Consider the following 23,757-nt stretch of genomic DNA (forward strand, 5'->3'; position numbering starts at 1 on the left):
TGAGCTGGTGCTCATATGGGATCCCAGTGTTGCAGAGGGCAGCTTAACAGGCTGTGAGTGCTGTGCCACCTGCTGCTTTCCCGCATGCACTAGCAGGGAGCAGCCTGGGACCCGTTACGCCACAACGCCATCCCTGATGACATTTATGATGAAGTGCCGTAGCAGGTCAGGGTGGTCACCATGGCAAGGGTGGCTGTCGGTGGTCTTTCTGGGAATGGGAGTGACCTCTTGGGTTTGAGTCTTGGCTGTGGGTGGGTGTGGCTTATGCGAAACTTCTCTAGTTGCTGCGTTAGCGCTGTCATCCCGTGTGTCTTGCTTGCCTTTCAGGACTGCGTGCAGCTGAACCAGTACACGCTCAAGGATGAGATTGGAAAGGTAAACGCCGGGGCCCACTGCTCCTCTGCCTCTGGGTGGCTCGGGTGTTCTGGAGGGCCTGCAGGGCCGGGTGTGGCCAATGAGGACACTCGGACCACAGCACGGATGGGGAGAGTTTTGTTGTCCATCTCGGGTTTGCAAAAGCAGAAACAACTTTGTTGAATGTGTCTAAAACATCAAACGTTTTGCTGTGGGTGGGAATTTTCAAAAAAAATTCAAGCAAGCTTCCAGAGGAATCCAGTGTTGTCCCGGTGATGGTCCTATTCCAGCCTGGCTTTTTCCACCTGAAGGACTCTTCCTTTTGCTTTTGTCTTAGCCATAGAGCAGTGTCACCGCAGGTGTCCCACGGGGTGACCACGGTGGAGCGAGGTGGGCTGCGTGTAGGGCAGCAGGGGCTGGTGCGGACCGGCTGTCCTGAGGCTTGGGAAGTGGGAGGCCGTGAGGCCAGGGCAGCTGGTCCTTGGCCCTTCCGCCAAAGCAGCTGTGGGGCTGGATTTTTATGTCAACTCAGTCTACATGCTGGCAGTTCCCCCTTTGTAAAAGCTATGAGTCTGGTTTAATGCGGTCAGTGGGCAGGTTTGACCGGTGACTTATTGGTTTGCAACCTGCATGCTGGGGTCATCGTGGTGCAGCTTGTAATTTTCTTGGGCCTCTCCCCTTGCTCAGGGCTCCTACGGCGTGGTCAAGCTGGCCTACAATGAGGATGACAACACCTACTACGTGAGTACCCACCCTGTCCCCTTCCCCTGCTCCCGCCTGCCCCTTGCTTGCCTGTAGCCCTGACTCGCTCATTCTGTGACTGGCAAAGGACACGGGGGAAGCTCCCATGGCTCATGAGTTTGACAGCTGACCGGGAATCTTGAGAAAGCAGTTCAGGATTGCAGGGACTCTGGGAGCCCCACCTGCAGGTCACTGGGGGGCTGCCTGTAGTTGGCGGGGCCTCAGGCAGGCCTGGTGCAGAAGGGGCTCTCCCTTCGCTGTCCCTCATCGGTTCTGTCTTCTTGCAGGCCATGAAGGTGCTGTCCAAGAAGAAGCTGATCCGCCAGGCTGGCTTCCCGCGTGAGTGTGACAGGCCGGGGGACAGGCAGAGCCCATTTGGTGGCGTCCCGTACCGAGAGCCCCCAGACAGTGCCGGCCTCCAAGACTTCCTTTGTTTTTGCTTCAAAATGTTTGTTGAGGTCATTTAGACATTCCACCCAGGAGTGCAGACCCATTAACAGTTAAAGACGGGTTGCCACGTGACTTGTGACTAGGCACGTCCACTCCTGCCGCATACCCCGGGGGTGGGAACTACAGTGGCCGTGTGCTGGTGATGGAGGGGACGGTCGCCCTGCTTCCTGGGGGTATCAGGACCACTGCGGTATGCAGGGTTCAATGGTGACTGCTCAGAAACGTGCTGGGAGTTGCAGCCAGAGACCCGGAGGGCTGGTGCCAGAGGCCCGCATCCCCCCCTGTTGTGCTTCTCTGTCCGGGCCAGGCCATACGCTTGGGCCGCTCTGTTTTGGCTTCACCATTTTTGATATTTGCTTCTGCTTTTGCTTCCTAAACCACTCTTCACTTCCTGTCAGCTCAGGCTGCTGGTCTGCAGTGCCCTGGCCTGGCGGTGGGACAGGGGGTATGATCAGCAGCTGCTCCTTGCCTGCTGGGAGGCCCAGAGCAAGGCATCTGCTGACCAGGGGCCAGGGTCATGCATTGTTGTCTCCACGACCACAAGTAGCAGAGGGGGAGAAGGGGAGATTAGTGGCCAGGCTGTGCATGCCAGCGCCAGTCTAAGGCCTCCCCAAGTTTTCAACAGCCCAGAAGGAGCCTGGGTTGTGTCCCTTGCTTCAGACCTGCTAAGACCTACCTCTCTGGTGGCACGCGCAGCCATCCCCTGCTGAGGAGAGGCCCCCTTGGTGTCTGCTGCAGGTCGCCCCCCGCCCCGAGGTGCCCGGCCAGCACCAGGGGGCTGCGTCCAGCCGCAGGGCCCCATCGCACAGGTCTACCAGGAAATCGCCATCCTCAAGAAGCTGGATCACCCCAACGTGGTGAAGCTGGTGGAGGTGAGGAGGCAGGCGTCGGGAGGGCAGTCCGCCCTGGCCTGTGGGCTCCAGGGCCAGGGTCAGCTGGCAGCTTGACTCCCCCAGGGCTCTGGGGTTCCTGTCCCAGACCCTTCCGCCGCTGTCCCATTAGCCCACGCCTCTCTTGGAGTTGCTGAGCCTCCTGGGGCTCGTTTTCCACCTGGTTCTGTCCCCTTAAAGCTGGTGTTCCTACACATGCAAGTGACTCTGCAGCCGCAGCAGCCGCCACTTCATGTGGCCACTGGGTTGCACTCTAGTAGTGCTGTGTTGCTAGCAGTGGCCAGTCAGTGAGCTTGGTGGCGCCCCCCACCACCCCCGGAGTTGCCGGCCTTTCCCTTCTCAGGACCCCTCCATGCTCCTGGGGCCCATGGGAGACCACAGAGCACATTTGCTCTCGTGGGTTCTATTTGAGTGATGTTTACCACATCAGAATTGGTGCCGAAAGCTTAGAGATAATTTATTTAAAAACAGTAAACCTATTATTGGTTAATGTTATAATATACGTATGTATATTAAAGATTTATTTGTTTGGAAGGCTGAGTTATAAGGAGAGACAGATCTTCCACCCAGTGCTTCACTCCTTAATGGCTGCAGTGGCTAAAGTTGGGTCAGGCAGAAGCCAGGAGCTTCTTCCGGGTCTCCCATGTGGGTGCAGGGTTCCGAGGACTTGGGCCATCTCCTGCTGCTTTCCCAGGCCACAAGCAGGGAGCTGGATAGGAAGTGGAGCAGCCGGGACTTGAACTGCCTCGCATGTGGGCTGCAGGCGTTGCAGGTGGCAGCTTTACCCCTTAAAGCCACAGTGCTGTCCCCTAAGTAATATATGTTCATGTAAAATATATTTGGAACGGAAAAAGCACAAGAGTGATGTGGGCTTAGGTTTTGCTGAATTTTCTGATGACTCCTGGTTCTTGGAGCTATGTCTGTGCTCAACCTGTTGGCCACTCCGCGTGTCTGGCAGTCTCTGGAAGTCCCCTTGTGTTGGTAGACAATGAAAATGGAAAAGACCAGTGTTGCTGGGGACTACCCCAAAGGATCCGGGGGACCTCTGGAAGCACCAGGTAGTACCTATGGCCTGCAAATGTGGAGTGGGGCAGCAGCTCCCCCATGGGGGCTGGGAAGGCCGCCTCGGAGAAGGAGACAGTATGTGGTGGTGGGGAGGGAGCCCTGTGTGCCAAGGGCTGCAGACAGGCAGCCGGGGTGCTCGGCCTTGGGTCTGACTTCCCCATAGGGTAGAGCAGGGCTCCAGGCCCCAGGCTGCCCGCCCTGGCCTGGCTCTGCCTCCCTTTCCCAGAACTTTTGTGCTGTGGATGCACCTGGCTGGGAAGGCCAGTCTCCCTTGTCCCCAGCACCCTGTGGCTTCTGACCTCCCCAACCAACAAGGTCCTATGCTGGCCTGTCTGTTGGTTACTCATGTTTTTTGAGCACCTGCTGTGTGCCCTAGCCCTGGGGACCGCTGAGGCGGCCAAGTAGGACACGGTACTGTTGCTGTCCTTCCTGAGTGGGGTGGCAGCCTTTCCTGCCTGGAGCGCTTGAGTCCAGATCGAGTTTGAATTTTCACGCTGTAGTTGAGGCCAGCACCACCTGCAGACAGCAGGTTTCTTGCCTGAGTTTTGGGTGCTTTAGCCTGTTTTTCCTGGGCTGTGGGGGCCCTTGAGGCCTAGACTGGGCAGATCTCAGTCCTGGGTGCTTCTCCCAGGCCTGTGGGCAGCAGCGGGAGGGCAGGCAGGCAGGTGGACGGCGCCTCCTCCCTACTCACGGCTCTTTCTCTCCCTCCTGCCGCTGCTGCTGCCCGGCCCCTCGGCGTGCCTATGTTACCAGGTCCTGGACGACCCCAATGAGGACCATCTGTACATGGGTAAGGAGCCCTGGGCGACCTTCCACAGGTGACTTCCCGTCCACTGGGTGCCATGGTGAGCGTGCAGAAGGCCACACACGAGGACATACTGCTAGTTCCCTTAGAGCATCTGGGGTGGCCCACACTCTTTTTTTTTTTAAATTCATTTTATTTGAAAGGCATTTTCAAAGAGAAGGAGAGACAGAGATCTTTGATCTACTGGTTCAGTCCCCAAATGATAGCAATGTCTGGAGCTTGGCTGGTCCGAAGCTGGGAGCAAGGAGCTTCTTCTGGGTCTCCCATGTAGGTGCAGGGGCCCAAGCACTGGGGCCATCCTCCACTGCTTTCCCAGGCCACAAGCAGGGAGCTGGATGGGAAGTGGGGCAGCTAGGATACAAACCAGCTCCTATATGGGTTTCCGGCATATGCAAGGCAAAGACTTTATCCACTAGGCTATCACGCTGGCCCCATTTTAAAGGTTTTTAAGAGTAACAGTTGAGCGTGGGCGCCGATGCCTGCAACACAGGTATCCGATATGGTGCCAGTTTGAGTCCTGGCTGCTCCACTTTCAATCCAGCTCCCTGCTTGCGGCCTGGGAAAGCAGTTGAGGATGGCCCAATGCCTTGGGACCCTGCACTCGTGGGAGATCCAGAAGCTCCTAGCTCCCAGCTCTGGCTGTTGTGTTGCTTGGTGAGTGTGAATCAATGGATGGAAGATCTTTCTGTCCTCTCTAGACATATTGCTATAAAAATTAGACAAAATTCGGAAAGGTTAATAAAAATGTGAATGTTATAGAAACTCAGTTTTTTTTTTAAAAGATTTATTCATTTTATTACAGCCAGATATACACAGAGGAGGAGAGACAGAGAGGAAGATCTTCCGATGTTTCACTCCCCAAGTGAGCCGCAACGGCCGGTGCGCACCGATCCGAAGCCGGGAACCTGGAACCTCTTCTGGGTCTCCCATGCGGGTGCAGTGTCCCAATGCATTGGGCCGTCCTCAACTGCTTTCCCAGGCCACAAGCAGGGAGCTGGATGGGAGTGGAGCTGCCGGCGCCCATATGGGATCCCGGGGCTTTCAAGGCGAGGACTTTAGCCGCTAGGCCACACCGCCGGGCCCTCAGTTTTTTTTTTTTTTTATACAATGTTATCATTGAAAGAATTTGTTTTTATTTGAGAGTCAAAAAGAGACTGAGAGACAGAATGACAGTGCCATGATTCTTGCAGCAGTCTGGGCTGAATCCAAGAGCCCCAGCTTGGTCTCCGACAGGGTGTCAGGGTTCCTAGAACTTACGCTGCCACCTGCTACCTCTCGGGGGCATTCACAGGAAGCCGGGCAGAGCTGGGACTCAGACTGGGGTTCAGGAAATGCAGGGGTCCCAAGTGAATTCTGATCATTATGCCATGTACCCGCACTGTGACATTTGAGGCATAGGGGGTGGTTTGGTGTGGGGTACATGGAAGACATTTTGAAGCTTTACTTGGCTGTGGTTTAGTGCTGTATGGGGGAGCTGTAACCAGTTCCTTAAACTGGCAGGGAGTCGACTCAAAGAAAACGTTCCATAAACAAGAACTGATGTGGCGTGAGGGCTAGTTGGTCGGCATCTGGGGCAGATGTGGCAAACTGGGCAGAAACCACAGAGTGTCCAGTTGTTGGGGTCGGAGGGACCGTCCTGGCTGAGTGTGTGGCTCTCAGCTGCTGCGCGTGCCGCCAGTGCAGCTGTTCACCGGGCTGGTTATGATGCTGCTCTTGCGTCCCTTCTCTCCGGACTAATGCCTGGCTGTGGTCCAGAGCCACCTAGCAGGGCTGTGGCCACGCAGGCTGCCTGCTCTGAGGGCAGACGCAAACCTCCTGGGGCCAGTGACACCACGGCGTCCAGGCATCCCTCAAGTGTCTGTAGTCATGCCAGGATGGACTGAACGCTGCTGTGAGCACACCATGGCGCTACACTGTCTTACAGCAGGACCCAGCGACAGCCTCGCTCCCATGACGGCGTTTACAGGATGTGTTGAGTCCATCCAGAGGTTGCTGTGCAAGGTGGTGAAGGAGGACAGCACTAGGAGCAACCAGAAGCTGGCTAGGACGAGTGTGGGCTGGGCAGTGGCATCGCTCCTGGGAGAATGTCCCAGTGAGTAGGCGCTGGACTGGACAGTGGGCCAAGGGCTGGCGGGGTGCCGAGTTTCCACCTGGTAAGAATTAGGCTTCAGCTCTGAGCTGGGGGTGGGTAGTAGGTGTGTGGCCTAGCAGGACACTGCTGGGCTGCCCGTGACCCAGATCCAAGTGCCTGAGGTCAAGTCCAGAGTCCACGCTGAGCCCTGACTCCATGTTGACACGCACCCTGGGAAGTGGCAGGAGGCAGCAGGGTATAACTCCAGTCATTGGTCCCCTAAGAACCACATGGGAGACCTGGATGGAGTTCTTAGCTCCTGAGTTTGGCTTCGCCCAGTTGTGACCACTGTGGACATCTGGGAAGTGGACCAGAAAGTGGCAAATCTGTGACAGTACCTCACTGCTTTTTTTTTTTTTTTTTTACTGGAGAGTCAGATATACAGAGAGGAGGAGAGAGAGAGGAAGATCTTCCATCCATTGATTCATTCTCCAAGTGACTGCAATGACCAGAGCTGAGCTGATCCGAAGCCAGAAGCCTAGAGTCTCTTCCGGGTCTCCCATGTGGGTGCAGGGTCCCAAGGTTTTGGGCCATCCTCTACTGCTTTCCCAGGACACAAGCAGGAAGCTGGATGGGAAATGGAGCAGCCAGGCCATGAACCAGTGCCAATATGGGATCCTAGCAAGTGCAAGGCGAGGACTTGGCTGTTAGGCTACTGTGCCGGGACTGCCTTGCTGCCTTTAAGTAAAGCTAAAGTTAATTAAAAAGAAGATTGGGGGCCCGGCGGCGTGGCCTAGCGGCTAAAGTCCTCGCCTTGAAAGCCCCGGGATCCCATGTGGGCGCCGGTTCTAATGCCGGAAGCTCCACTTCCCATCCAGCTCCCTGCTTGTGGCCTGGGAAAGCAGTCGAGGACGGCCCAATGCATTGGGACCCTGCACCCGTGTGGGAGACCTGGAAGAGGTTCCTGGTCCTGGCATCGGGTTGGCGCGCACCGGCCCGTTGCGGCTCACTTGGGGAGTGAAACATCGGACGGAAGATCTTCCTCTCTGTCTCTCCTCCTCTCTGTATATCCGGCTTTCCAATAATAATAAAATCTTTAAAAAAAAAAAAAAAAGATTGGGGAGTGTGACGTAAGTTAAAAGCACGGTTTCCCAAGCTCTCCAAGCCAGCAGGTTCATGGTCAGAGTTCTCCCTTCCCGAGGCAGCTGATGAGGGGGTGCGGTTGTCTGTGCTAACTGTGTTGTTGCCCAACCATAGCCATGTCCGTGCCAGGGAGGGACAGAGCAGCCTGTTGCAGCAGGTGGGCTGGCTTCCTCATGCTGCGTGAATTATGGTGCCAGTGGGACGGTGGATAGGAGGAAGGTATGGACATACAGGCAGCCTGAAATAATCAAGGCAGGGAGGGCTGGAACTCCTGGCCGCAGCCGGCAGCTGCTACAGAGCTGCCCTGCCTTGTGCGTGTGCTCGAGGACCTGGCTGTGGCCAGAGGCCAGAGGTTAGCATGAGTCAGACCCTGGCACCTCTGAGGCAGGAACAGAGATGGGGTCCCGTCTCCTCTGCTAAGGTTTCTGTGGCCAGTGTTGAACAGGGTCCCAGGAACAGCATAGCCTGCCCTGGCCCTGGTCCTGTACTCTCGATGGGAACTTGGCAAAGCAGGACCTTGAGTATCCAGGACTGGTTGGACTGTCGCTCCTCTGAGCTGCCACGCCCATTTCCACACTTTGGGCCATTTCTGGGGGAGACAGATGAGCTTCCGGTTGGTTCCCCAGATTAACTGTTGGCCTTCCCTTGGCCTTTTCTACAGTTTTCGAGCTGGTCAACCAAGGGTGAGTGTGCAGCCCCCGGTGCGTGGGATGCAGCGAAGTCAAGGGAGGCACCACTGGCCCCGCTGGCCAGAGAGGGCAGGGCCGCGTGCCCGCATCCACTTGCATTTCACGCGGGTATTGGCCCTGTAGGCCTGTGATGGAGGTGCCCACCCTCAAGCCGCTGTCCGAAGACCAGGCCCGGTTCTACTTCCAGGATCTGATCAAAGGCATCGAGTACCGTAAGCAGGGCGCTGGGGCTGGCCAGCCTTGGAGCGGCAGGACGGGGCAGGAAGAAAGGCCGTGTGGGGGGAGGCTGCAGAGAGCCAGCCTGGGGCTGTCCCCCGACGGAGAGCAGCAGTGCTGACCCTCCACCTAGGCTTGGCTGTGGGTGCCAGGCACGGTGAGGGGTCCTGCTTGAGAGGGCTGATTGTACCCAGCAGCCCTGGGATTGGGGTGGGGAACGACAATGCTGTTGGCCTCCTGGAACTCAAGTTTCCTCATCTGGGAAGTGGGGGTCAGGGATGTCTCTGGGACTGAGATGGGCCGGCCGTGCAGGCAGTTCTCATTGCCTGACGGATGTTTTCCTCTCTCCTGGTTGGTAAATATCTGGCCTCCTGTGCTCCTGTCGTGTCAGATTCTGGAGAGGCTCTCACTGAGATAATGAGAGACACTGCACGCAGGGCAGGGCCCCTCGCTGGGCACTCTCCTGCCCAATAACCACCATCTTCATCGTCCTCATCCTCATCCCAGCTGGGTTTTCCAGATGGCGGCTTGTCCTTTGCTAGCCGCTGGCTAACGCCCAGGCAGGCTGGCGCCCAGGTGTGCTTTGTGGCGGACCAGCTTGGTGTGGCCGTTGTTGGCTCGCTGATCCTTGAGTCTCCCGGCTCCTAGCTAGCTGGGAGCCAGCGCCACCACCCCAGTTCCTGTGTGCTGTCGCCTGGGACGTGGGCAGTAGCGTTACGGTCTGGCGGTAGAGTTTCCATGTTCATTTTTGAGAATGGGATTGGGAACTTCCCCTTGCAGCGTGTGGGTGCCCAGCAGCTGTGCAGGAGGGGGTGTGGGGAAAGGCCTGAGGCCCCGCAGAGGTGCTCATGGCTTCCCCGGTGTCCTCTCTGCTGCCCGTGTCCACTCCCCGGCCAGTGCACTACCAGAAGATCATCCATCGGGACATCAAACCTTCCAACCTGCTGGTCGGAGAAGACGGGCACATCAAGATCGCCGACTTTGGTGTAAGCAACGAGTTCAAGGGCAGCGACGCACTGCTCTCCAATACTGTGGGCACGCCTGCCTTCATGGCGCCCGAGTCGCTCTCCGAGACCCGCAAGATCTTCTCTGGGAAGGTGGGTGCGGCCACCTGGCCACCTGTGGAATACCCCTTGGATCTCAGGGAACCCATTTGTCTCTGGCTTCCAGTTCTGTTTTCCTTAATGTATCTTCCATGGCAGAAACCAGCCGCTCTAGACCCCCTAGGAGCACGCCCATTCCTGAACTGGTCCAGCAGAGACCTTGGCCTGGTATGGGTCATGTGTCCATCCTTGAGTCACTCACGGGCTGGGGGAAGTCGCATCATCTTTGGCTAGACCCGGGTTATGCGCCCCTCTGGAAGCTGGTGGACAGGCTCAGCCCCACCCCCTCCAGGACTGGGACAGGGCAAGCTGGAGGATTAGATGCTGGGCAGGCAGGAGTTGCCAGTGCCTCTGCTGCCCCTCAACCTCTCACGTGAAGCCCTCTCCCCTCTCTGCAGGCCTTGGACGTGTGGGCCATGGGCGTGACTCTGTACTGCTTTGTCTTCGGCCAGGTAACTGGGTGGGGCGTCCCTCCCCCCGACTGCTCCCAGGGGTCCCGAGCCAACCGGAAGGCCTGTTGTTTTATTCCTGCAGACAGATCTGACAGTGGAGGGCTGCTCCCTCTGCTGTGCACATCTGCATTATGGGAGTCCTGTCTGTGGCACAGGGACCTGTTAGAGAGATCGGCAGAAGCTCTGGAGACTGTAAAATGCTGATAATCCAGTCTGGGCAAGGGCCTTGGACATGGCACCTCCACCCATCCCTGAGCCCGAGGCAGACATCGCTAATCGATACTTGCACTCCTTCCCCTGAGCTTGCTGCTCTTCTCTCTGAAGTGCCCTCAGGGCAGGGTTGCATTTGGCATCATTGATTTGGAGAGTGCTTTCTGCTTGCTGTTTTATTCTTGCTTGGGTAGCATTAACAAACAGGGTTTGTTTTTCTTTTTAAAGATGTATTTGTTTATATTGGAAAGGCATATTTATTGAGAGAAGGAAAGAGAGAAAGATCATCTATCTACTGGTTCACTTCCCAAGTGGCTGTAATGGCCAGAGCTGAGCCGATCTGAAGCCAGAAGCCAGAAGCCTCAGACCTCTTCCGGGTCTCCCATGTGAGTGCAGGGTTCCAAGGCTTTGGACTGTCCTTGTGTGCTTTCCCAGACCACAAGCTGGGAGCTGGATAGGAAGTGGAGCAGCTGGGACATGAACTAACGCCCACAAAAAAACACAGGATACCTGCTCTTGTAGGTGGAAGATTGGCCAGTTGAGCTATTGTGCCAGCCCCAGCAATTGGGAACTTTCTAACTCTGAATCTCAGTCTGGTTATGTGAACAGTGCAGGTGTGTGAGTGCATGTTCCAGGTCAAGGGAAGCTTAGCCACTGGGCTCACGCAAAGCCAGCCAACAAACTGGGTTCGGAAACACTGAGGTGTACGACAGAGAGTTGTCCCCTCAGCCCCTCAGCTGGATTCCAACGTGACTGGTGGTTACCTGTGCTGGCTTCACAGTGTACTGGCCCGCTCATCCATCCCTCCCTCCTTCCATTTTATTCATTTTTTAAAAAATGATTTGGACCCAGTGCAATAATCTAGTGGCTAAAGTACTCGCCTTGCACATGCCAGGATCCCATATGGGTGCCAGTTCTAATCCCAGCAGCCCTGTTTCCCATCCAGCTCCCTACTTGTGGCCTGGGAAAGCAGCAGAAGATGGGCCAAAGCCTTGGGACCCTGCAGGTCCCAAGCGAGGGAGTTCTGGAAGGGGCTTCTGGCTCCTGGCTTCATATCGGCTCAGCTCCAGCCATTGTGGTCACTTGGAGAGTGAATCATCAGATGGAAAATCTTTCATCTCCGACTCCTCCTCTCTGTATATTTTATCCAATAAAAATAAAATAAATCTTTTAAAAAAAAATGATTTATTTTGGGGCCAGTGCAGTGGCATGCAAGCTAATCCTCCCTATGATAGTGCTGGCATCCCATATGGGCACCGGTTCACGTCCCGGCTGTGCCACTTTCAGTCCAGCTCTCTATGGCCTAGGAAAGCAGGAGGTGGACCAAGTCTTTTGGACCATGCCCCTGTGTGGGACACCCAGAAGCAGCTCCTGGCTCCTGGCTTTGCATCAGCTCAGCTGTGGGCTGAGTGGCCACTTCGAGAGTGAATGAGCAGATGGAAGTTGTTTCTTTCTGCCTCTTTCTCTCTGTAAAGTCTGCCTTAAAAAACAAAATAAAGATTGGTTTATTTCAAGGGCAGAGTGACAGAGAATTTTCCATCCACTGATTCACCCCCACCCCCATGGCCACTGTAGCCAGGGCTGGCCCAGGGCCCTGCAACTACTTCCTGTGGGCCCAGCTGTCAGTTTCTCCTGCAACCCATGTGGAGTGGCACAGCACAGGCAGACCCTGAAGGGCAGCTGTGGCGGTGCCCGCTGACGCCCGCGCTGTCGCTGGCCTTTCTTGGCAGTGCCCATTCATGGACGAGCGCATCATGTGCTTGCACAGCAAGATCAAGAGCCAGGCCCTGCAGTTCCCAGACCAGTAAGTATGGCCCGCCTGTCCCGGTCCTGTCCCTGCCCAAGGCTCTGGCAGCCTGTGCAGCTGTCCCCTCCACCCCCACCCTCAACCCATGATATGATACATGTCCCCTGCCTCACCTAGGCCCGACATAGCTGAGGACTTGAAGGACTTGATCACCCGTATGCTGGACAAGAACCCCGAGTCACGGATCGTAGTGCCGGAAATCAAGGTACCTGGGGGTCACTGTGGGGCCCAAGCTCCGGCACCAGCAGCAAGGTCTGTGTCCAGTGCTTGGGATTATCTGGCTCGGCCCACCACACCCCTGCCTCTGCAGCTCTACCCACATCCTGCTGGGCCCCGCAGCCCTCCTGGCTGCTGGCGACGGGATGGGGAAGAGGATATGGGGGTTGTGTTCACTGTGATTGTGGGAGTGGGATCCCTGAGCAGCTGGCGGGCGGCCTGGGCTTAGGCCAATGGTGTCCATTCCCGACACAACAAACCTGGGGCTTCTCGGCTCACACCAATCCTCTGGGTCCCTGTGGGAGCTGTGGACCAGGCCCTTTGGGAAATGGCCATGAGGTAGTCAGCAAGCAGCTCAGCAAGCAGCTCAGCCCCTCCTTGCCGGCTCCGCCTCCTTGCAGAAACACTGCAGGGTGGGACCCTACTCCACACCCCTACCCGACTCCTCTACCCCCACATCCCTACCCCCACTCAGCCCTGCTGATGGCCTCAGGCACACATCCAACCCTTTGAGAATTGCAGAGAGCAGAGATCCGGCTCTGGGACCTGGCTCAGGGGTATTGGGGCCACCTGCAGGGGCGTAGCACTCCTGAGAGTCGTGAATTAGGGGTAAGGGTGGCAGACCCTGGCCTGGGTCCTCTCCCTCAGCCCGCTTCCCTCTGTGAAGTGGGGAAGAGGCCACCTGCTCTGAGATGAGCCCTCCAGGGGCCAGGGATAGTGGCCAAGGGAGCACTACTCCCCACGCAGCAGGGTGAGGCCAATGCCAGATTCCAGGGGCTGGACAGAGAATCTGCCCTGCACCCATCACAGCCCCAGAGCTCCCGCCTTCTCTGCCCGCCTCTCACCTGCCCTTTGTTGGCTCTCTCGCCCGCCTGACCACAGGCCCATGCCTCTCCCCCGCATACTGCATGCGCTCCTCAGCCCCGCTTGCTGCCAGGGCTTCTGGGGAGCAGGTGCCGCCTGCCCCTCACCCCTCCCTGTTGTTCGTTGAAGCTGCACCCCTGGGTCACGAGGCACGGGGCCGAGCCGTTGCCGTCCGAGGATGAGAACTGCACATTGGTGGAGGTGACCGAAGAGGAGGTCGAGAACTCGGTCAAACACATTCCCAGCCTGGCGACCGTGGTAAGGCGGGCGAACCAGCAGCTGAGAGCAGGGCTGGCCAGCGCCGGGCTGGGACACAGGTGGCCGCTTGGGGCCTGCCCGGGCCTCTGGACTTAGTGGCACGTCATGCCTGGGGCCCCTGCTTCTGAGCCAGGTCTAAGGTTCCCAGGAGTGGAGGTGGGGAGGGAGCAGCCACTTTGCCGAGCCCCCACCTCCCTGAGCATGTGGGGGAGGGGGGCAGGACAGAGAAGGGCTGACAGGAGGCAGAGGTAGGAGCCAGAGCCTGAGTCACAAAACTGGAGTCACCCCCAGCTGGATCCTCAATACGTCCCAGGCAGAAGTCTAGCTGTTCTCACATTTGACCCGGTCTGGAATTTTGACCCCATTCCTAAGGAAGCAGTGGCAGCTAGAATGGGGAGTCCTTGGGCCTCACCTTGGGGGCTCCAGGAATCGCCCTGTTGCCAGTCCCCTTCCCAGGAGGACGTGTGAGTCCAGGAGGCGCCAGGATGACAGACCTGCGGGCCACTTCCCCACCCCCGGCCACTGTGAACGCCTGGGTGTATTTGGCGAGCGCCATCCCCTGGCAGGTAGGCAGGCAGGCAGGGCCCCAGGCTCCGGAGAAAGCTGAGAAGTTGTCGATAAAGTGCCCAGCATGGTGTTTCAGGAGCCCAGACACCGACATCTCCCTCACTGCTTTGCACAGTTCCCCACTCCCTGCACCCCAGCACTTGCTCCTTCAGAACCCAGGGCCTTTGTCACCATCTTCCTCCTCCTCCTCCTCCTCCTCCTCCTCCTCCTCCGCCTGGGGTCTCTGCATGACCTTCTCTGCTTGACTCACTAACAGTGCTCCCCCACCTCCGGCCCCACATCCTACACTGGGGCTGCGTGAGCCTGGGTGTGGGGTCATCTTTGGCAGGCCTAGGAGGGTATTGTCCTGAAGAAATGTGTCCCTTCCCCTTCCCCCTGCAACCCTTGGGAGTAGCTGTTACAGTAATGTGGGTGATCTCTCAGGCTTGTGCTGGGAGCAGGGGCTGTGGTGATGAGTGAGGGACCCGGAGCTCATGGCAAGGCCACCTGCAGCACAAGAGGGGCTGTGGGGTGCACCCCTGCTGGAGGGATCCTGGGAGATAAGTGGGGGTACATACCCAGCTAAGAGAGGAGGATGCCCAGTTTGCATTGTTGTCCTCTGGTGGGAAGGAGCTGAGTCCTCCAGAAGCTTTTGCAAAGCCAGGGCTGCTGACACCAGGGCAAGGAAGGTGCAGGGAGGACCCCACAAGGGTCTTGAGTCCTAGAACTTGGGACGTGCCTACCTGCAAGGGTGGAGTTTGCAGCAGCTGGAGCAGAGGGGGCTGGCAGGTGCCAGGCTGGCAGGTGCCTGGCTGGCATGGGATGTGGGAGACAGCTACATGTCCAGGCCCTGTGTATACGCTTGCCATCCAGCAAGGGCAGGCTAAGGGTTACAGAGGAGCAAAGTCCAGCCAGAGCCAGCCCCAAGGGCTGGAGAACCAGGCACTGCTCCATGACCTCTGAGTCGGTGGTCTTTTCTGCTGTTTGTTGGTGGAGGTAGCATTCACTCCACAGAGGAGTAACTGTTGTGAAGCAGATGATTCTGTTGGATTTAGTGTACAGTTTCTGCCTGGGCAGTTGTTAAAGCCCTTCTCAGATGCTGGCCCCTTGTTCTGCACTGACCCAACTGCTGGCTCTTACCCTGCCAGAGGTAGCCAGGGGAACCACATGCTGGGAAGCCATCTTTAGCCGTTGCCTTCTGCTTAGCACCCTGTCTTCCAGTCCCAGCCTGTCCCCTCTGTAGCCAGTGTCTGTGCTGCCTGCCTTCCCGGGACCAGCCCCCATCCTCCATGGACCCCTCCCCACACACAGTTTTTCAGCTGATGGCCCTTGCTGCTGTCACTTGGCCATAAATTGGTGTTTCTTAAAAGCGGCGGCCAGAAGCATCACCCTCGTTCACTCCCCACCTCCGGAACTAGCCAGGGGCCCAGACAAGGGAGGGCATGAAGGAGAAGCTGGCCCGAGGAGAGGGGCTGAGCAGTGGTTCCAGGGACTGTCTCGGCCTCGGGCAGGCAGCAGCCCCAGCCCAGGGCACATGGGCAAGGCCAGCGTCTCCCAAACTCAGAAGGACCTGTCAGCCCACTGAGCCAGTTTGTTACCTCTGAGACCTGGCCATCTTCTGTCAGCTCAGCCCCAGAAGCTGTTTCCTTCTTGCACTGGGAGGTGACGGTCAGTTCACCTGCCTTAGAGATCTGCCTGGTGCATCCTGTGGTCTTCCCCAGGGAGTCACCAGGGATCCAGAAAGTCCACCCCGAGTCTGTATGCAAGAGAGATGGGAAGGTCTCCTGTGGTCAGCTACTTGCACTGCAGTGTGCGTGGGGGTGGCTGTAGCAGCAAGGCTCTGACCAGCGCCCATCAGTGGGAGAGTAGGTGCAGGAATGGCGAGATCTTAGCAGGCATGGGGCCCTGGCACAGCTGTGTGTGGGTGGAGCTCAGAGTTGGTGCTGAGTGACAGCAGGCAAAACCCAAAGGCCACACTGTGATTCAGTTGGGGGTGGATAAGCAGGGTCCACTAGCAGTGAAGCTGATGCGGGCTGCTGTGCCAGGAGGGCACCGCTAGTCATGGCTCAGGTGGCCGTGAGCACGAAATGGCCAGGAGCCACACTGGGCCAGGGCAGCCAGCTGGGGTTTGATGGTCCCAGGCCTTCTGCCTGAGCCTGAGGAGTCTGGACCTATGGGCAGTTCTGAGGAAGGGAGTGGCCCAGTCAGGTTCAGGGCTGGCCTTGGCTGCGTGGGTTGGAAACTTTCCAAGTGTGTTTCCTCAGGGCCTGGGGAGAGGGTAGAGGCAAGTGGTGCCTGGCACCAAGGTTACAGGACAGTCAGCCTCAGTGCTGTCCCTCTCGTCCCTCTAGATCCTGGTGAAGACCATGATCCGCAAGCGCTCCTTTGGGAACCCATTTGAGGGCAGCAAGCGGGAGGAGCGCTCGCTGTCGGCGCCTGGGAACCTGATCACGTGAGTGTCCACATGGAGACTGGAGGTGGGGGCAGGCAGTGACTGTCCGGATGGGCCACTCTGCCTGGGCCATCCCTGGTGGGACTCAGAAGGGACCTGCCTGGCACCCTGGGGACATTGTGGAACTTGGTTTCACCCAGGCTGGGCTCAGCCCATCCTTGCATTGGGGGGTTTTATTTCTCCTGTGGGCCATGCATCCTCACGGGAGAACATCTCGACACATGAAGGTTCCAGTGCTTGGAGGGTTTCTGGCTGTGCGGTGGCCGTATGGGGAGGGGTCCCCCTGCCACCTGGGGTCTGAGTGTTCCCAGATGGGGCGGGCATCCCGTGGCTCCCAATGGTCCCTTCTCAACTTCCCTTTTCCCTCCAGCAAAAAGCCACCCAGGGAGTGTGAGCCCCTGTCTGAGTCCAAGGTAATGCCCATCTGCCTGTGCCGTGGCCTCTGCTGGGGCTGGGGCTTAGGCTGGCTGCAGAGCAGGGGGAGAGTGTGTTGCCAGCCCAGGTCACTATGTCCAGCCCACCTGGGATCCCCGCACTCAGGGCTCAAACCAGGGGCCTCGAGAGGCTTAGTTCCCCAGGGCCGGTCGTGCATGTGGGCGGGCTGTGGGTGCATGGCGCTCTGCCCGCCTCTCCATGCACGTCCCAGGCCCCAGCACTGCCCGTCGGCTGAATGCACAGAATCTGGCCATGTACCAGGCATGGCGCCCTGCCGAGGTTCACCTGCTGCCACCGTTGCCCCTCTCAGGTCTCGAGATGCAGGAGTCCTCCCACCTAAGCAGCGCCCAACAGGCCAGCCTCCTTCTGGAGGTGTCCACTGACCTTGTCCACACTTCCTAGGACTGAGAGCACATTTGTCCTTGGGAGACTGGGAGGTGCTGTGGTGCCCCCAAGTGGCTATGGCAGAGAGTTGAGCCCAAGAGCCTGACCTTTGGCTGGGAAATCCAGGCAGACATTCCTTACTTTCCACAAAGTAGCCTGGTTCAGCTGAAATACCACTCAGGGACACCCACGCACACATACACACGGGCCGTCTGGCTCAGGGTTTTAGCTGTTTTACAGCAGCCACACATCTGTCAGCACCATCAATCTCATTCATCTGAGAGGATCCAGTACCCCCTGAGCCAGCCCTTCCCAGCTACCCCATTCCCCACTACCCACTTAATTCACTCTTGGTTTTCTGTGAGTTTGCCCATCTTGACATGGGACACACATGTGTATCCTGTCCTGGACATAGCACACATGGAACTGTATAGCACGTGGCCCCTTGTGCCTGGCTGCCTAACTTGGTGTTGTGCGCGCTGGTCCACCCACATGGTAGCATGTGTCCACGCTGTGTGTTTCCTGTGGCTGAGTTATGTCCTTCTTAAACAGAACACCCTCCCCACCCCTGTCTGTCTGAGTGTCCACGCATCCCCCATTGGACAGACACGGTTCCCCCCGCCCGTCTAGCGTGGCGGATGATGCAGCTGTGGACATTGGCGTGCAGGTGTTGGTTAGGATTTGCCTTTGGGGGCCGAGTGCATTGGCTGTCCATACAAGGGTCCCGTGGGAGCAGCCCTTGCCCTTGTGCCACTGGGAGAGGCCTTGCCCTCCAGAGTGGAGTTGGGGAAGCAGCAGTCAGTCCCCCGGGGGTGGGGTCTTCCCTGAGATCAGCCTGTTCCCAGACGTGACTGGGGGAGGGGGGGCCCCCTGCCTGAGCGGTGAGCTTCCCACGGTGAGGTGGGCAGTACCAGGGAGAGCTAAAGTGCTGGCCTTTGCCTCAGCCTCTGCCCAGCCAGGAGCAGCTCTGTTGTTTATTTTCTCTTTCTTCTCGCGTGATCAAAACTGCGAGGGCCCCCTTGTGGCCTGTGAGCAGCCCAGTGGACTTGCGGTTTTGTGATGCCCACACCTGCCATGGCAGCCATACCCGGTGGCTGTGGGAGGAGCTTGCACAGCTGTCAGGGCTTCCCTCCACCAGGGACAGCTCCCCTCTGGCCAGGGGATGACAAGCAGCAGCCCCGCGTCCCCGTGGAAGGGAGCACCTGCTGGATGGCGACAAGGGGCACAGCCCCTCCTGCAGAGCTGTCCTTTGTCTCTCCACCTGCCATGGGCACACCAGTACAGGGCTCTTCAGGGACATAAGGACCCTCGTCCTCCCTCCTTCTGCGCTGGCTGGCCTTTGGGCCTGGGTGACCACCAGTCACTGATGGCAGTCACTTCTCATGGCCAGCATCTCCCAGATGCCTTGTCCTCCAGGATGTAGGGTCCAGTGACCCAAGACAAGTGGAGTCGGGAAACCTCAGAGGGCAGGACCCCCTGGGTGGAGCCCCCCACTCCCCTAGCTCCCCACCTTCCTTGCCTTTGCTCCTTGGGGTGTGAGCCCCAGCTGTACACCTGTTTTTATCATTCTTTGCGAATTTTGGCAGAAAATGCTGGTCTGACACTTGAGAGGGTTGATTCTGATGGGACAGGGTGAGGTGGCCGGGGGCGCAGAGCAGCGCCACTGGGCACGAGTTGCCCACACATGGGGCAGGCGGGTGATCAGAGTCCAGCCTTCCTCGCTGAGCCTTAATGCCACTTTTCTGTTTACCGAGCAGGAAGCAAGGCAGCGACGACAACAGCCTTCAGGGCACCGACCTGCCCCCCGGATTGTGAAGGTGCCCGGGCCCCGTGTGGGGAGCTGGGAGGCTTCGGCCCCCAACTGCCCTGCTCACATGCACCCGTTGTGGCCCGAGGAGGCAATGGAGCCCCAGTAGTTGCCCCCGAATCACTCGACCTCGCATGTGTGGCCACGATGCCCTGCACGTCCAGAGTAGCATGCCCTCCGGACCCAGGGCACATGTCCATGACTGTCATCTCTGGTTCCCCATTCTTTTCTTTGTTGTTTTAAAAGAGGACAAAAAAAAAAAAAAGGTGGGGTGGGGTGGGGGTGGGGGACTGGGCTCCAAGATGTCTGCCTTGGCTGCTGGCTGGCTGGATGGGCAGGTGGAAGGAGTCGCAGCTCCCAGCCCATGGGCCTATGGGAGTGTATGCTTTCTTAAGTGTTTTTATGCCAAAACCCCTTGTGCCGTGAGTTGAGAACCATGTCTGGATCAGATGGTGTGGTGGGTGGCAGGTGACTTCATGAACGGAGATCGTGGTTGGTTCCGCATGCCTTCCAGACAGACCCCAACCCTGAGGCAGAGGGCTCCAGGAGGCAGTGAGGTTGGCCCTCCATAGCTGCAGGGAGGCTGGCTGCCACTAATTTGCAAGGACTTGGCCAGTTTTTTATGGGTAGGATCATGGTTGGGAACACAGGAAAGGTTTGAAGTTTAGTTTTTTCTTGAAGTGGGTTTGCCGAAGGGCCTGGAAGATGCATTTATTTGTGAAAGGCAGTCCGCATAGGCTCACGGGGGGTTGACTGGGCTCCAGTTACATCATTTTTTGTTCAATCACAAAGACTTCAGGGTGAAGCCCCTACACCTCCATGTACATTACATGGCTTACCGTGACATGGACAACAAGATCCTGTCCATCTCCTACACAGGCTGAAGGCCAGGGCCCTCCCAGAACACGGGTGGTGGCTTCTGCGTGATCACACACCTGGCCGGGGATCCCAGGCCTGCATAGCAGCAGCTTAGCTTGGCCAGGCCCTGTGCATTCTCGAGGCTGCTCCAGGACGTGGCTCAGGCAGTTCCCTTTGTAGCCAAAAATGTGCGAAGGAAGGACTGGCCTTTTCGACCTCTGGCCAGTGTCTGGGGAGTTAGTTGGAGGATCAGGTGTAACACCTTCCAGACGCCTTGCTGGTGAGTGTCAGACCCAAGGGGGAGGGAGGAGGACCTGGTTTTCCTGTACTGGTTTCAGCATGTGATGCAGTGTCGCTGCCTGGGCTCAACAGATCCTGATTACTTGTAGCTGGGGACTGAAGCTTGGGACCCCTCCCCAGCCCATTGCAGAATCCCAGGTGCTCATGGCTTGCCTAGTTTTTTCTTTTTTTCCCTTTGGGATGTGGAGGAGTAAGTTCTTGCCTGTAGTTTAGCCAGATTTCTTTTTGCTGTTGCACAGGCAGACAGGAATGGAGTGCTGAATCTGGAGAGCGAGGGGCACACCACCGGGCAGACTGGCAGGGGCAGCTGACTGTCTACTGTCTCTTGTTGCCCTGCGCCCTGCAGATGCGTGGGGAGCTCACTCCTCCCGCAGCCGGTGAGGTCTGGGTGATTTGCAATAAGCACTGCGTGGAGTTTGCAGCCAGACACTCGGGAACTCTGTCTGTGCAGGCCGGAGAGCCCCTTGCATTTGCAGCACGGCCATAGCACAGGCACTGCCACCTCCCCCTCCACAGTGGCTTCCATTAGAGGTTTCCCTCATGGGGAGCCAGCAGTCAGGCGGCTGGATTGAGGGAGGTGCGTGTTGATGGCTTGTCTTCACCAGTGCCAAAGGAAGCTGCGGGAAGGAGGGAGAGCCGTGGCTCCCACCGTCAGAGCACAAGCACAGACCGGCTACAGTCAGGCCCGGGAGGAAAGGGGAGAAGCCGGTGGGAGCTTGCCTCAGGACCCACTGGGCATCAGCGGCCTCCGAGGGTGCGCAGACCCTGCACCCACCTTGCTTTTCCTCTGCTCCTTTCCTCTCCCCCTCCCCGTCCGTCCTGCAGGTTGCCAGGGGCTTCCAGAAAGCCCTGTGGAGCCCCTTCCTGGTCCTTAGGGTGACTGAGGCTGTCTGCCGCTGTGGACCTGGCCTTGACCTTGCAGCCGGGCTCAGTTCCAGGAGCAGAGCACCTGGGCATTCAGTCGTGTGGGCTAGGCCTGTCCTCCCACCTTCCCAGGGGGCCTTCATAGAAACCCCGACCTCTGCTGCCTTCCAGGGTGCTAGGGGAGGCTGGGAGGTCGTTGATTCCCCGTCCCCTTGCGCTGCAGAGCCGGCGGGTCGTGGGGCTGCTCACTCCCCGTGTGTGGTTCGTGCGACGCCCCCTGCTTCTGTTCTGTGGCCGACCCTTTCTACTATGCATTTTCCTTTGATCAGGTGTAAAAAGTTAAATACTGTGTATTTATCACTTAAAAGTACATGAACTTAAACGTAAGCCTTTGGTGTTTTTCCACAGACGTTTCAGCTTCTCTGTAAACTTGAAATAAACAGATGGCAAAACTCCGCGAAGCCTCGGCCTCTGGGGTTCTTGTTGCTGGTGGCTGATCGATTCTTGTCCTGCAGCCTGACCACAGGGCCAGGTGTTCACATCTGAACTTTCTTCCTTGGAGCTCACGTCAGATCTCTTCCTTGGAGAGCATCCTAGCACTTGGCAGCTCAGAGGGTGGTTCTCGGATCAGCCTGTCGTCAGCAGCCCTCAGGAGTGGGTCGGAAATGCAGTCCATGGCACCCATCAGGTGCACAGGATGTGTGCCTATCTCCCCATATGCCTGCTACAGTGGAAGTGCCATGTGAATGGTTGATACGCTGTGTTGTTCTAGCAATGATGACCAGAAAAGGGGGTCTGTACAGGCTTTTCTTCTCAAGTGTTTTCAACCCACACTTGGTGCACGGGTGGGGTGGGGTAGTGTCACATGTCATTACAAGATGCTAGTGGACAGCTGAGTGGCACCTGAAGTGGCCAGGCTTGCCACAGGTCACATCAGCTGCAGGGTGGTGCTCATTTTGCAGGTCATGGCTGGTGAACTGAGGCTCAGAAGAGTTTTAGAGTCAGTTGTCTGGGGCTTGAACTCGTCTTCAAAGCCCCCGAACGTCAGTGGTGTTTTTGGGAAGTCTGCATCCAGGGCTTCTCCAAGGCCAGAGGCCAAGGGCTCCCTGCGCTTCCAGGGTGACCGCAGCCCATTGCCTCGCTTGCTTGGCTGTAAAATTGATTCTTCCTGTTGCTGCCCAGGTGTGAAAGAGTCACTCCACAGCAGTGCCAACGTATCCTCCTAGTAGTGGCTGTCAGCCATCAGGAGCTGAGAGTTCCTGTTGCAAGAGCTCACCAGAAACCTAATGAAAGTGGAAAGGAGTGCATATAGGGGTAGCCATGTGGGAGCTATGGGGGTGTCTAAGTCTCCCTAAAGCCTTTCTGTGGGTGTGAGATTGGTGGGGACATAGCTGAAGGCAAGAGAGCTCTCTGTCCCTGTGCCCCCTGCACCTGTCTGTCACCAGCTGGTCTTCAGGCGCGAACTTGGGAAGGAGGTCAGAGGCTGCTGTGCTCCAGCGGGGGCCAGCGACTCGCTCCTTAGCCTGCCAGGAGAGTGCTATAACAGCACCTATGGCTCTGCAGGCTGGTGTGTCTATGACCAAAGTTTCAGGTACACTGTGTGCCTGCCTGGTGAGGATGCTCTCCATTCCAGGGTGCACCAGGACCTCATATCCCCCACAACAAAACTGGAAAGCAGCTGGCCATATCGCCATGGCTGCACATTCCAGCTCCACCTGACCCATGTGTTCAGGTGAGCATTTTATTTTCCTTTTAGTGATTTAAAAGAAAGGCAGTTACAGAGAGAGAGAGAGAGAGAGGCCAGCCTTCTATCTACCGACTAGGGCTGGGCCAGGTCAGCTGAAGCCAGGAGCTTGGAATTCCATAAGGTATCCAGTGTGGGTGCAGGGGCCCAAGGCATTGAGCCATCCTCTGTTACTCTCCCAGGATCATTGGCAGGGAGCTGGATTGGAAGTGGAGCATCCAGGGGTTACTGGAGCCATTGTGGGATGCTGATATTGCAGGCCATGGCTTACCCTGCTGTGGTAAACTACCGTTAGGTGGCCATTTGTCTCCCTCCAACCAAAGTTTGCTTATTTGTTTATTTGAAAGGCAGAGTTAGGAAGGAGGAAAGATAGAAGGAATCTTCATCTACTGGTTCTCTCTGTAGAGAGCTGCCATGGGCTGGGCCAGTTTTAAGTCAGGAGTTTCTTCCAGGTCTCCCACCTAGGTGCAGCAGCCCAATCTTCCACTGCTTTCCCAGGCCATTAGCTGGGAACAGCATCAGAAGTGGAGCAGCCGGGACTTGAACCAGTGCCCCTGACACCAACACTGAGAGTGATGACTTCAACCTGCCACTCCACAGTGCCAACCGCGAAGCAGAACACTTTCTCCCAGGTACCTGGAAATGAATTCACGGTGGAGGTGAGGGGCAGGCTGCTTCCCTTTGCGGAATCCTGAACACTTCACATAGAATTAAGTCAGTGTGAAGTTGCGGCCAGAAATAGCTCAGTTAACATTTCACATTGGCCTGCTTTTTGTTGAAGACTCTGGGGAGAGAGGAGAAGATGAGCCACTTCCGTGGTACCTAAAGTTGTGTTACCTAGAGGATAACACATATGTCAAGAAAATACTGCACAGGTGCGTGGCCTGATGAAAGTTAAGATTCTTAGGCTTTTGAGAGATGAGGGGTGGGCAAAGAGCCTGGTGAGGCGTCAGGGGCTGCGATCCAGACATGTGAAGGGAGAAGATCACCCTAAAGAAAGCTATTGGTTGATGGGCAGAGCACATTCATGTTT

General features: G+C 57.3%; 1 protein-coding gene across 4 annotated transcripts in view; it reads left to right on the forward strand.

The window, feature by feature from the left end:
* CAMKK2 (calcium/calmodulin dependent protein kinase kinase 2) overlaps positions 1–21,441 on the forward strand; it is a 39,172-nt gene extending 17,731 nt beyond the window's left edge. The window contains exons 3-17 of one of the 4 annotated variants that reach the window (XM_058656448.1): positions 328–375; positions 1,042–1,095; positions 1,383–1,434; positions 2,284–2,417; positions 4,254–4,290; positions 8,181–8,202; positions 8,332–8,420; positions 9,322–9,521; positions 9,926–9,979; positions 11,920–11,993; positions 12,114–12,201; positions 13,206–13,334; positions 16,232–16,332; positions 16,703–16,745; positions 18,909–21,441. In XM_058656448.1, coding sequence (XP_058512431.1) covers positions 328–375; positions 1,042–1,095; positions 1,383–1,434; positions 2,284–2,417; positions 4,254–4,290; positions 8,181–8,202; positions 8,332–8,420; positions 9,322–9,521; positions 9,926–9,979; positions 11,920–11,993; positions 12,114–12,201; positions 13,206–13,334; positions 16,232–16,332; positions 16,703–16,745; positions 18,909–19,067 — 1,284 coding nt within the window. In that variant the 3' untranslated portion in view covers positions 19,068–21,441. The remainder of the gene's footprint in view (positions 1–327; positions 376–1,041; positions 1,096–1,382; positions 1,435–2,283; positions 2,418–4,253; positions 4,291–8,180; positions 8,203–8,331; positions 8,421–9,321; positions 9,522–9,925; positions 9,980–11,919; positions 11,994–12,113; positions 12,202–13,205; positions 13,335–16,231; positions 16,333–16,702; positions 16,746–18,908) is intronic. The other 3 variants (XM_058656449.1, XM_058656450.1, XM_058656451.1) reach the window with 3 other exon arrangements.
* Positions 21,442–23,757: the final 2,316 nt, after the last annotated feature.

The sequence above is a fragment of the Ochotona princeps genome, chromosome 29, assembly GCF_030435755.1.
Source record: "Ochotona princeps isolate mOchPri1 chromosome 29, mOchPri1.hap1, whole genome shotgun sequence".
Lineage (NCBI taxonomy): Eukaryota > Metazoa > Chordata > Mammalia > Lagomorpha > Ochotonidae > Ochotona > Ochotona princeps.